This window comes from Sus scrofa, chromosome 11, assembly GCF_054392235.1.
Source record: "Sus scrofa isolate SSC_HxYL_T2T_F1_AM1 chromosome 11, Sscrofa_HxYL_maternal_Yorkshire_Landrace_v2.0, whole genome shotgun sequence".
Lineage (NCBI taxonomy): Eukaryota > Metazoa > Chordata > Mammalia > Artiodactyla > Suidae > Sus > Sus scrofa.
Window position 1 is genome coordinate 25,282,703 of NC_139393.1, and position 14,040 is coordinate 25,296,742.

General features: G+C 39.3%; 1 protein-coding gene across 25 annotated transcripts in view; it reads right to left on the reverse strand.

Moving 5' to 3' along the window:
- DGKH (diacylglycerol kinase eta) overlaps nt 1-14,040 on the reverse strand; it is a 287,539-nt gene that overhangs the window by 37,268 nt on the left and 236,231 nt on the right. For all 25 annotated transcript variants that reach the window (XM_084981862.1, XM_084981873.1, XM_084981865.1 and 22 more), the window contains 6 exons: nt 12,806-13,079; nt 11,500-11,622; nt 7,090-7,215; nt 2,465-2,582; nt 815-925; nt 579-675 (listed from right to left, as the gene is read on the reverse strand). In XM_084981862.1, the coding sequence (XP_084837988.1) occupies nt 579-675; nt 815-925; nt 2,465-2,582; nt 7,090-7,215; nt 11,500-11,622; nt 12,806-13,079 (849 nt within the window). The remainder of the gene's footprint in view (nt 1-578; nt 676-814; nt 926-2,464; nt 2,583-7,089; nt 7,216-11,499; nt 11,623-12,805; nt 13,080-14,040) is intronic.

Sequence of the window (14,040 nt, forward strand, 5' to 3'; positions counted from 1 at the left end):
GGAAAAATCTGTTTCAAATGCTAACCCATATATGCATTCCCACGGCCCCACCTATTCACAGAACATCACGACTCCATAGGAACATCCAAATTTCAGGATCTAATGACAATGATGATTAAATGTGTCACTTGTATCCAGTGTCTATACCTCCTTTGGTGTAAAAGGTGATAAGCACCTCTATTTTTTTTCCCTCGAGTGTTTTTGCTTTTGTTTTGCTTTTTTGCTATTTTAGGGCTGCACTGCGGCATATGGAAGTTCCCAGGCTAGGGGTCCAATCAGAGCTGTAGCTGCCAGCCTACACCACAGCCAGAGCAATTCGGGATCCGAGGCAGGTCTGTGAGCTACACCACAGCTCACGGCAAGGCCGGATCCTTAACCCACTGAGTGAGGTCAGGGATCGAACCCGCATCCTCATGGATCCTAGTTGGGTTCATTAACCGATCAGCTACGAAGGGAACTCCCCATTGAGTGTTTCAACACTATTTAAGAGAAAGTGAGGCCAAATCAGCTTCACAAAGAAATCTCTTTTTTGGGTAAGTAAGATAATCCAAAATGTCTCTATTTCAAGAGGAACCTACCTCAAGTTGAACCCTCTGTTCCAAATTCTTGTATGATCTCTGTAATAACTCTCTGGTTCCCAGGACTCCATACCACATCAAGTTTTTAGTTCGGCTCCTGAAGATAAAGATTGGCAGAGTATTTCAGGAACTATTATGTATTCACTCTTTAAAGGCAGAGAGAGCAAAAGAGGTACTAAATGAAATTAAAGTAAAAGTGCCTTCGTATAATAACATTATTACCATACCAAAATTACCTGCATTTTTCAGGGTGCTCCTCTCTCTTATTATTAAATTCTAAAGAAATTTTGGCATCCAAACCAATCCCAAAGTAATTGTTCATGACACATTTTTCTGAATATCCATCTCTGTAATAAGAAAAACCACATGACAGTCAATTTCAGGGTCATAACAACAATTACAATTTACACACAAAAAAGCACTTGAAACCATTTAAGCTTCCATTTCTTACAGAAGAGAGGAAAGCTTAGCAGGAGTCATTTCCTATTCCTATGTCCTGTGCACGACATCAGTACGTGTCTGTAATTTTTGGTACATGTGACATAGAGGGATGGGTGGACAGGGTAGTGGAGACAGAGTCATGGTAATGCTTTTCCATTAATTGCAATGAAATCTTAGTTCCTTTATCTCCTGCATAAGCCCCTCTCTATACACAAATGGGACGGACTTGCAGTCAGATGCCAATACTCTTCTTTTTCTTTTTGTCTGGCAGCATGTGGGTGTTCCTGGGCCAGGGATCGAACCTGCGCCACAGCAGTGGCAATGCCAGGTCCTTAACCGCTAGGCCACCAGGGAGCTCCCAAACTCCCCTTTTTTGTTTGTTTGTTTATTTTCTTTATTTTATGGCTGAACCCACGGCATAGGGAAGTTCCTGAGCTAGGAATTGAATCCGAGCCATAGCTGCAACCCACACCACAACTGTAGCAACAACAGATCCTTTAACCCATTGCACCAGGCCGGGGATAGAACCACGGCACATGGAGGTTGCCAGGTTAGGGGTCCAATCAGAGCTATAGCTGCCAGTCTATGCCAGAGCCACAGCAATGTCAGATCTAAGTGGTGTCTGAGCAATGCCAGATCTTTAACCCCCTGAGCAAGGCCAGGGATTGCACCAGCAACCTCATGATTTCTAGTCGGATTGGTTTCCACGGCACCACGATGGGAACTCCTGCAGTTGCATTCATAACCCACTGCGCCAGGGCGGGAACTCCTCCTCTTTTTTTTTTCAGTAGAAAGTCTTCTCCACCTGTACACTTACTGCCTATTTATTGAGCAGAGAACAACTAGTTCAAGTCCTTTTTTCTAGGTGCTTTGGAAAGCTCGAAAAAGTTTAAAGTGTGGGACCGTCTTTCAAGAGTGTCACTAGAGACATGAAATACGACAAAGACAAATTTAAATATGGGAGAAAAAGAAAGTCCATGTTGAAATGCCAAATTGTGTTAAGGAGTTTTAAGAAGGGAAGGGATCAATGTGGGTCAGAAGCTTTCTGAACTAATTAAACCTAGAAGCTGAATGTGGAACTTGATGACAGAATTGGCAAGATGGAGGGAAAAAATGAGGAGGCAGGGGTAGCAAAAATATGCGAATGCAGGCACCGAATGAATAAAATATTCCAGGGAAAAGAGGATAGAGCTGGGACTCCCTTCACCCCAGGGCTGTTATCTGAGACCACAGGCTGGCAGGAAACCTACCATAGGAACAAATGATGAAAACCAACATATTTCAAACGGGTCAAAGAATGCGTCCTGATCAACTTTTGAAATTTTCTGACTCTCCTTTTTGTACGTGGAACTGTGCTCAATGGAATGCATTTACAATGTCACCGTTCATAGAAAACAGAAACAAGAAAAGCCCCCAGAAAAATATTTACAAGAGCATTTTCTTACACGGAATCTGGATCTGGGTCAATAAATGGCGTTGCACCAAAAGGATCGATATTTGCTAGTAACATTTTGTTGATAATAGAACTCCCAGCAATGGAGGCAGCTAGTCCTGCTCTTAAACCTGGGCAGAAAAAAAAAAAAAAAGAGGATTATATGTTAGGAGAAAAACAGAAAGAGCCAGTCCATTGTTTTCAGATCTAATCTCAAACATCTGACCCCAAAGCATGGTTTCGTGTCTGTTCTCTTGAATGAAAACTAAGAACTATGACGGTAAATACAAGGTGTCTGATGCTCCTTGGGAGCTCTACGTTGTCATAAAAAAGAAGCCGAGGACCACAATAAAAAGTCCACAAACAGGAGTCACTCTGTGAGTTTCTCATTTACCATCAATGATTCTGTAACTTCAACAAGTGAGCAAACAAGGTCGTAGGTCCGTAAGGAATTTATAGTAAAGGCTGAATTAGCCAGAATGACACGGAGTTTATCACTTCCATACCCTCAGAGCACAGATTATAATACTCAAGTAAAAATGTTGACATACTAAGGTGAAAATTCAGTGTTGATTTCAAGAATAAGTAGTAAAATAATAAACATGGCTATTTATGAGTCTTAGAACAACAGAGTATTGAATATAAAAAAATGAAGCATTTATCTTACCTCTAAATATGCAAAACATCAAAGTTATTTCAACAAGCAGTTAGCTCTCCAATAACTAACTACAGTACCCAAAGCTAGTGAATTTACCCTACTGAACAGTAAGGCTGGGAGCACTAAAATCTGGAAAGAAGATAAAGAAGTAGGGACCCAAGGGAACAAAACAGAAAGGAAAGACGAGTGAAGATGAAAACGTCATGCAATTGAGAAACACGAGGAAATTAGGAAAAAAGGCCTTTCTTGAGCAAACGTTCCTTCCCTCAACAGTGTGTTCCTTTTGGAAGACTTTTATTCTTTTAGCTACAAAGTTTAGCTGATTACCAAATAATCAAGATGATTTTTATTCTGCTGTTTAACTTCAGAGTTTTGAACATGCAAAGTGTAACATGCTGCTTATACTTTGTTAAGCCACTTTCCTTTAAGTCTAATACATAGAGAAATGAACAAAACAACCATTCTGGGGAGAGACAAGAACAGTTGGAAGAGATGAAGGGTCAAATTCCAGCTGCCCCACAGCAAAGTATACTCTGTTCTAAAATGTTTTAAAATTAGCCATGTTTACGGTTTTAGCCCAGAAAGGTTCCTCCCAGAATTCCAAGTTGGAAGACGGGTCTTCTGTACACATGGAAGCCTTTCCAGAACCAAACATGTTCTGGATTTAGTAACTTATTTTAATATGTTATTATAAATATTATTGTATTAAAATATTAAATTAAATATTTCATTTATTTTTAATATTTTCATTAAGATATAATTTACATACCATAAAATTCACCCTTTTAAAGTATATAATTCATATGTATACCTGATTCACTTTGTCATATACCTGAAACTAACAACTTTCTAATTCAACTATAAATTTATTTTAAAAAAAGACGAAAAATTTTATTCCCAAATGGCACACCTTTGTTCATGGCAACTAAAGACCTGATAATTTTCAGATCCTATTAGTCTTAGAAAACAGATTGGAAGCTATTTCTTGTGTTTGTAGCATGCTCTTTATTTATTTATTTATTTGTTATTTTTTTTCTTTTTGGTTCATCTATTTTTACTTTGGATGGGATTATAGAAATAAGACCTAGAATCACATAAATATTAGAACCTAGATAAAGCTCATGAGATCAGACTTTAAATCCACTCACCTCTTGCAAAAATAAACTCAATTTCATAAAGGGTCAGACTGAGCTTGTAAAAAAAAAATCCCTGAAAAGCCGAAGGTGAGGTGGCTTTTGGAAAGTAAGGGCCTCTCTAAGACCCCATCACACTTCCCTCGAGATTGGTTTAGCATGCTCTTTAAAAGTCTTAGGCTCATCTCAAGGGGCTTGTCATGGAAGTGGCACAACAAGTATAGACTTCTCCCTTCAGAGAATTCTCAGATGAACTATTAAGAAAAGAAAATATTCAGTGTGTTGTTTACAATAAAAAAAAAACCTATATAATTCCATTGTTGTAGTATATACACAAAGTTGTGCAATGAACACTACTATCTAATTGAGGACATTTTATTATCCCCCAAAGACAACCCCTACCCATTATCAGTCATTTTCCAATTCTCCTCATTTCCCCTGCTCCCAGATCCTAGAAACCACTAAACTATTTCTGTTCTTTTTGGATTTGACTATTCTGGATAGTTCATGTAAATGGAATCATAGATGTGCCATTTTGTATTTAGCTTCTTTTGCTCGGCATCATGTTTTCAATGATCCATCCCTTTTCATGGCTGAGTAATACTCCATTGTATGGATATATATCATATTTTGTTTCTCAATTCACCACTTGATGAATATTTGGATTGTTTCCACTTTTGGCTACTATAAACAATGTTGCTATAAACAAGCATGTACTAGTTTTTGTGCAGACATATATTTTCAGTTCTCATGGCTATACATGTGGTAGTGGAATTTCTGGGTTATACGTTAACTCTGTATTTAAGCCTTTGGGGAATTGCCAAACTTTTTCAAAATGGCTGCACCACTTCACATTCTAACTAGTAGTGTATGAAAGTTCCAATTTCTCCACGTCCTTGCCAATATTTGTTTTTATCTGTCTGTCCTTTTTTTTTTCTTTTTTACAGTTGCATCTGCAGCATATGGAAGTTTCTGGGCCAGGGGTCCAAATAGGGCTGCAACTGCAGCCTATGCCACAGCCATGGCAACACCAGATCCTTACCCACTGAGTGAGGCCAGGGATTGAACCTACATCTTCACAAAGACAAGGTCAGGTCCTTAACCTGCTGAGCTACAATGGGAACTCCTAGCTGTCTTTTTTGATAGCCATCCTGATAGGGTAAAGTAGTATCTTATTATGGTTTTGATTTGCATTTTCTTGATGAGTAGTGATGGTGATCATCTTTTCACGAGCTTATGCCATTTTTATATCTTTTTGGAAAAACTTCTACTCAGTTCTTTTGCCTCTTTTTAAATTAGGATATTCATCTTTTTATTATTGAATTTTAAGATCTATTTATATACCCTGGATACTAGTCCCTTATCATATATATTACTTGTAACTCTTTTCTCCCCTTCTGGGCACTGCCATCTCACTTTCCTGACAGGGCCCTTTGCATCACAAAAACCTTTAATTTTTACGAAATCTAATTTATCTTTTTTCCTTTCGTTTGTGCTTTTGGAGTCATGTCTAGGTAACCACTGCCTCATCCAAGGTTATGAACCTTTAGATCTATGTTGCCTTTTTATAGTTTTATATTTTTAGCTCTTACCTTTAAAACTTTTATCCATAATGAGTCATTTTATATATGGTGTGAGGTAGAGGTCCATCATATTTTTTTGCACAGGAATGTCTAGCTGTCCCATCACCACCGACGGAAAAGACTATTCTACTGACAACTATTTTATGGCCTAAGATACAGTCAATCCTAGACAATGTTCCACGTGCACTTAGGAAGAATGTGTATTCTTTTTTTTTTTTTTTGTCTTTTTTTGCTATTTCTTTGGGCCGCTCCCGTGGCATATGGAGGTTCCCAGGCTAGGGGTCGAATCGGAGCTGTAGCTACTGGCCTACGCCAGAGCCACAGCAACGTGGGATCAGAGCCGCGTCTGCAACCTACACCACAGCTCACGGCAATGCCAGATCGTTAACCCACTGAGCAAGGGCAGGGACCGAACCCGCAACCTCATGGTTCCTAGTCAGATTCGTTAACCACTGCGCCACGACGGGAACTCCAAGAATGTGTATTCTGCTACTGTTAGGTGGAGTGTTTGGTAGACATGTTAGGTATACTTGTTTTATGTGTTTGTAAGTCTTCTATATCCTTGTTCATCTCTGTCTAGTTGTTCTATTCACTGTGAAGGTGGGATAAAAGTCTCCAGCTATGATTACTGAATTGTGATTCACCTTTAAAAATAATTTGCAGACGAAACTGATTTTCAGGGTGTAATTTAGGTTCTCATCTACTCTGGAATGAATCTGGAACATTTTCACTAAGTCAGAAAGTGGCACTTAGGGAGTCCTCTGAGACATCTATATTTACGTTCCTCCCCTTCCACACAAGTCTTTTGGTTTCCACTAACACTGTCCTAACCCCAAGCTCTTATCGGGGCTGGGATAGATGCCTCAGAGGCTCCACAATGAAGCAACATTACGAGTCTAAAAATAACTACAGAGACTGTGGCTTAAAACTGGGAGGAAGGCTGTGGAGACACTATCATATAAATAAAATATAAGATCAAGTTTACCTTGAGCACTTAAATGCAGACTCCTGGGCTCCACTCGAGAACTACTTGATCAAAATTTCTCAGGGCAGGGTCCAGGAACATGTGTTTTAATACTCTCTAGGCAATTCTTATACACATCAAAGTCTAAGGATCTGGACTCTGACGGATAAGAGTACCAAGAACATTCTCTTAAAGGAACATTTATCTTTAAGAACACATTTCTACAGTTCATGAAAATGAGTACGTATACACGTTCGCAGACACACGTAAATAGACACCATGCTTCAAAACGTGTACTACCTGGGCAGATTATTCTGGTATTGAGCACAGGGAGGTTTTCTTTGCTGGCTGCCACAGCTGGACCAGGGCCAGAGTCGGTTTGGGGACGACTTGCCCGGCCATCTGGAGACCGAGGTGCAGTTTTAACTGTTGGCAAAAAGTCCAGATTAAAAAGAAGTATTGCTAAGGTTATAAAATTAGGATGGTCCCTATATACTCATGATATAATTTCATACATATTTAATTAGTAGAACTGAAAATATTATGTTGTGTTTACCTATTCTTTTACCATTTTCTTTTCATTTTCTTGGAATTTACTATATGGAAGGAATCTGCCACAGGTAGATGGCTTTTTTTTTTTCTTTTTAGGGCTGTACCCATGGTGCGTGGAGGTTCCCAGGCTAGGGGTAGAATCGGAGCTGTAGCTGTTGGCCTACACCACAGACACAGCAACACCAGATCCGAGCTGCACCTATGACCTACACCACAGCTCATGGTGATGTTGGATCCTTAACCCACTGAGCAAGGGAAGGGATTGAACCTGTGTCCTCATGGGTGCCAGTCAGATTCATTAACCGCTGAGCCACAACGGGAACTCCCACAGGCAGATGTCTTGATCTCTCATTTCAAACAGATGGTGATCAACAGAAAATAGACACTACCATAATTAAAGATCAGTGGTACTTGTAATATGAGCAATCTATATTTAAAGAAAATGAAAATTTTGAAATCTGACAATTTTTGCAAATGGAACATATATATTTGTAATGTATACTATTAATGCAATAAAAAATGTTGGGTAAATGATCAAAGTTAACATAATTCCCAGAGCTAACAGTGAAACATGAGTTACTGTTTTCTTCTATACATGGAAGGAAAAATGTAATTTTTTCAAATGAAGCCAATATACTTTTCCCGTATTTCTCAATTAATTATTTACTTAAGACAATGATTTGTCCAAAACACTTCTATCATTCTTTCATCAAAGATCACTACATTTATAAAACCATTCCAGGAGTTCCTGTCGTGGTGCAGCAGAAACGAATCCGACTAGGAACCATGAGGTTGCGGATCTGATCCCTGGCCTTGCTCAGTGGGTTAAGGATCTGGCGTTGCTGTGAGCTGTGTAGGTCGCAGACACGGCTCAGATCTGGAGTTGCTGTGGCTGTGGTGTAGGCCAGTGGCTACAGCTCCGACTGGGCCCCTAGCCTGGGAGCCTCCATATGTTGAGGGTGGGGCCCTAGAAAGACCAAAAAAAAAAAAAAAAAAAAAAAAAATTATTCCAAAACAGAATTACTCTCAAAGTAAACAATAAGCGATTTAATTCTCTCTAAACTGGGGCAATTTAATGGAGAGCAAATAGTATCTTTAATTTAGGAGCAATTGGCAGGTGTTTAAGAAAACAGTAATCCTCAAACTCAATTTAAAAATACTCTAAAACTCACTTATCTTTACCCTCCCTAAGACTAATTACAAACTAACTATGTTAATCTCACACGCTCATCTTTCTGTTCAAAAACAGTCCAGTTGCACTAAAGAAAAGTAGCAGAACAGCTGCTCTTTTTTTGGACAGATGGGAGCCCTGGAGCTAATTTCTAATAAAAACAACCTTTTGATATTCATGTCTGATAAAAACCAGAGAGCATCCTAGTGACTGAGACTGATGTGCCTTTGCAGGTAACCAAATTAATGTTTCATGGTTCTTCTTAAACATAACATCTCATTGATCCTATTAATGTACGGTATCTTGCACATCTCAGACACATAAATTATTACAAAATTCAATCATACAATGAACGTGCTTCAAAAAAAAAAACACTTCTACTGATACAGATTCCTACTAAATTGGATTACTAGCCAAAACATAAGATCAAACACTGCACCATTAAAGACTTGGATAATCTATGTCTACTCAACATCAGTACCTACATCTCTGTTTCTGTAGTTTTTTTTTTTTTTTTTTTTTGTCTTTTGTCTTTTTGTCTTTTTGTTGTTGTTGTTGTTGTTGTTGCTATTTCTTGGGCTGCTCCCGCGGCATATGGAGGTTCCCAGGCTAGGGGTCGAATCGGAGCTGTAGCCACCGGCCTACGCCAGAGCCACAGCAACACGGGATCCGAGCCACGTCTGCAACCTACACCACAGCTCACGGCAACGCCGGATCCTCAACCCACTGAGCAAGGGCAGGGACCGAACCCGCAACCTCATGGTTCCTAGTCGGATTCGTTAACCACTGCGCCACGACGGGAACTCCATGTTTCTGTATTTTTTTAGTTTCCTTTGCAGACTACAGTGGAGGTGTCAAATTCATGAGGGTCTTAGGTGGGAGGGTAGCTGGTTGGAAAACCATTAACGAATGAGTGCTGAAAAAGCAGCCCTCCAAAAAGAGCCATTCATTATAAGCAGAATGAGGAGTATACGGGTGACATGACAGAAATATCTGGAGAATTTTGCCCCAAACGAGGCATGATATTTTAATGGGGCATCATACGGACCACTGGGTATAACCAGAAAAACAGAATGTTTAAAATCATCAAGTTTAAGACGGGTGAAACAATTTAGGAGAGAGAATCTGGAAAAGAAGATACAAGGTGCGGGATGAAGAAAGGATGCCATGAAAGCTGTTTCCAGCATCCTTTAAGGGCTGTCACGTGGCAGAGTCATCCTCAGTACCATGAAACGATGTGTGTAAAACTGCTTTCAAACTAACCACAAAGCACGACACAAACGCCAGTAGTGGTTCCTGTTAATAGTATCTATCACACATACAATTTTCTTCATGGTAACTGTAATTATGGGTAGAAATGTAAGGCGCATAATAGAAAGCTCAATAATATTAATAGAAGAAAAACTTTCCAGCAATTCGAGCGGGACCACCAGAGTGGGAGGCAGTGCAGCTGAGTGGTCTGAAGGCACCATGACCAGAGGTCAAGAGGGTTATCAAATATGCCCGCACAGGATGACACGCTGCAAAGGGGACCCTGAAGGTCTAAAAGATCGAAGGAATCGGGTTGTGTGATGGAACAGGTACATATAAGGTCTCGAACGGCTAAGACTGCAGAATATGCACACATTGGTTTGTATGCCAGATATGGAGGTCTGTGAGGTCTGGTTATAGACATGAGGTCTGTGAGGTCTGATTTCAAAGTTTCTAAGAGTTTTAAATACAATTAACGGCTACTCCTTCAAGGTGAGTGTAATTAGTAGGCAACAACCGTGGAAACAGTAGCAGTAATACAGTGACAATGATGCAAACATTCCTTTTCGGCACAAGGAACCAGAGGCCATTCCAGGCACTTTAGGCATGTTAACTTATTCAAACTTCACAACAAGGAAGTACCTTATTATCCCCATTTCACAAATGAGAAAACCACAGAGAATTTAAGTAATCTACCAAAGTTTATATGTCATGAAAGTAAAAGCAAAAAAGAAAAAAAAAATAAAAACAAATGACTTCAAACAGTATTGACTTTTCATTAGTACTGTGTAATTATTTCCATATCACCCTTTCATCTTCATCCACATTTTAATTTCTGCTTTGTTTTAATCTAGTAAATTAATAATTGCCCCTTATATAATATGCAATATTAAAAGTATAAAGTCATCTTCCATGAAAACCTAAAAGGTAGAGAAATAGTTAATATTCTTCAAGCAACTACAGATTAATTTCCTGGCAAAGAGAATTCCAGTAGAAATAGGGTTGTAACTAGATGTCTTATGATTTTAAAGCTTAAATTTAGTGATAAGAATTATTACCCATCTAGGCTGATGAGTGGAACTTAAGGGACTAAATTATTTGAATGCCAAGTTTATGCACATGGGGCCTGCAGCTTTCATATAATTCTCAAAATAATCTGAGGGCTAAAACAAGTTAAAATCTGCTAATTTAGGTGTTTCTTCTCTCTTGCCTCAGGAAAATTAAAATAGCCATGTTTGGTGCCCAAGGCCTTAGCTTATTATGATCATCTCTGGATTATGTGATTAAAAAAAAGGGTATGACAGTACCTGACTTTAGTCTAAATAATGTTACTTTTTTTTTGCTTTTTAGGACCGCATCTGTGGCATATGGAGGTTCCCAAGTCAGGGGTTGAATTGGAGCTACAGCTGCCAGCCTATGCCAGAGCCACCGCAACACCAGATCCAAGTCACACCTGTGACCTACACAGCTCACAGCAATGCCAGATCCTTAACCCACCGAGTGAGGCCAGGGATTGAACCCGCAGCCTCACCGTTCCTAGTCAGATTCGTTTCTGCTATGCCTCAACGGGAACTCCAGCAATGCTACCTTTATTACCTTAGCATTCATGAATATCTAAGCTTTAACTTCTGAAAGGACTTTGTTAAAAATAACAGTTACAAATAGTTTATTTCAAAAACTAAAAGCAGAATTATATTTTATTTAATCCCCAAATAATTTCATTGCAGTTTTCTTACCAGTTACGGACTCTTTTGCATCGTCTTCTTTTGATTCTTCCTTAGACTCATCTGTTTCTGTGCTGTCATAATCGAATGACTGATTAACTGGTTCAGAGGTATGAACCGTCTGGTCATCCATAACTTTAAGTTGTAAGAAGAGAAATATGTTTGGACAAGCGAAAATAAAATCTATACATATTAAAATATGCTGAAAAAAGGAAAACCGAAATAGAAACCCAAAGAATTCCCACCTTTACAAATAAATACTGACTGGCAAAAAAACCTGGGGGCATGGGATGTCTGGAAGTACTAAAGATTATAAAAAGAAGTATTTTAAATTGTCAAAATAGTTTAAATTGTCGACTTGGAGCTGTAGCTCCTGGCCTACGCCACAGCCACAGCAACTGGGGATCTTAGCCACATCTGCAACCTACACCGAAGCTCACAGCAACGCCAGATCCTTAAGCCACTGAGTGAGGTCAGGGATCAAACTCGCATCCTCATGGATACTAGTTGGGTTTGTTACTGCTGAGCCACAATGGAAACTCCTCAAAGTTATATTTTTATCGGAAGATAAAAATAGGAGAATTTTAGAGAATGAAATTTTAGAGACTTGTAGAGAATGAACTACAAATCCAATTATGAGACAATACATAAAGGGTTTCTGACTATTAAAATCAAATTACTACTGCTACAATTCTAAGAGAAGTAGACACACTATATGAACACAATCACAATAAAGGTGAAACTTTTGTAAACTCTGAAAGAAGCAACATAAACAGGACATGAATGTTAAGAAAACCTTTTCAAAGTGGTTTGTTAAGTTTGATTTTCTTTAAGAATTTAACAGATTCCAATGAAAAAAAATTTTTTAAATTTTAGAAATATTATTTAAAAGTAATTTTCGATTGTATTTGCATGTTTCCAAGGTCATGTATCTGAGCTTTTTTTTTTTTTTCTATAAACATATATCTATTTTCTTTTTCTCACATTATCCTCTATCATGTTCCATCACAAGTGACTAGACACAGTTCTCTGTGCTATACAGCAGCATCTCATTGCTTATCGACTCCAAATGCAATTTCTAAAATGGGAATTCTCTAGTTAGCCTTTTGTTTCCCATTGTCAGCTTAATTGAGCTTTTTTTTTTTTTTAAAGGTAATTTTTAATTTTATTTTTATGTTTCCAGGGTCATGTATCTCTGAGCTCTCTTTTTTTTTTTTTTTAGAGTGTCCAGTCTGACCAAGATGAAATTGCAAATTCCCTCGTGCTCGTAACAGGAGTGCCGCTAATGTCTTCAAAAGCCACTTTTGTGAACGTGTACCTTTTCCAGCCTCTTCAATGACTTGCCTCACTGCCTTCTTTAAACTGTTTGCTCGCAGCATTATCTCCCTGGGTTTGATGGCTTTCTGGGACGAAGGTTTTGGAGTGTCGTCCAAGAGCTGTTCCCGGCTTTCGCACAAAGATTCTTCACTGGAAGATTCCACAGGATCTTCTTCCACGATGAGAGGGCTGAGGCCCGGGAGAACGGAGGCAGCCTGGGAATCTGTGTGCAAAGCCTGCAGCAGCTGTTCCAGCTTCTCATTTAGGACCGAACACTAAGAAAACAAAAGTATGGCAATAAACAGTCATTTTGTGGAGGTGGAAAAGGAGAGTTTATTTATTTTCGTCTTTTTTAGGGCTGCACCTGTAGCATAGGAAGGTTCCCAGGCTAAGGGTTGAATCAGAGCTGTAGCTGCCGGCCTACGCCAGTGCCACAGCAATGCGGGGATCCGAGGCACATCTGCGACCTACACCATAGCTCATAGCAACGCCAGATCCTTAACCCACTGAGAGAAGTCAGGGATCGAACCTGCAACCTCATGGTTCCTAGTCGGATTCGCTAACCACTGAGCCACAACAGGAACTCTGAAAATGAGAGTTGAAATGAATGGGTTTTGATGTGAGAGGAAGGCTATGCCTACACTGATGTTCATCACGACTTGGTTATTGGTTGTAAATTATTCTTTTTTTTAATTGCCTACACATTTATTATTTTTTAACTTTTTAAAATTGAGGTCTAGTTGATTTCTTCAGAATGTTGCATTAATTTCTGCTGTAGAGCAAGGCGATTCAGTTGTGCATATATAAACACACATTCTTTTTTAAAATATTTCTTTCGATTATGGTTTATCATAGGACATTGGATAGAGTTCGCTGCAGCACGTTGTAGTTTATCTCCTCCATTTATAATAGCTTACATCTGCTAACCCCAGCCTCCCGATCCATCCCATCCCTATTGTTTATTTATTTATTTTTTTGTCCTTTTAGGGCCACACCCATTGCACACAGAAGTTCCCAGTCTAGGGGCTGAATCAGAGCTGTAGCTGCCTACACCACAGCCAAGGCAACTTGGGATCTGAGCCGCATCTGCGACCTACACCACAGCTCATGGCAACAGTGGAGCCTTAATCCACTGAGGGAGGCCAGGGATTGAATCTGCGTCCTCATGGTTGCTAGTCAGATTCATTTTCCTTAAGCCATAATGGGAACCCCTTTATAAATTATTATTTAGACAGC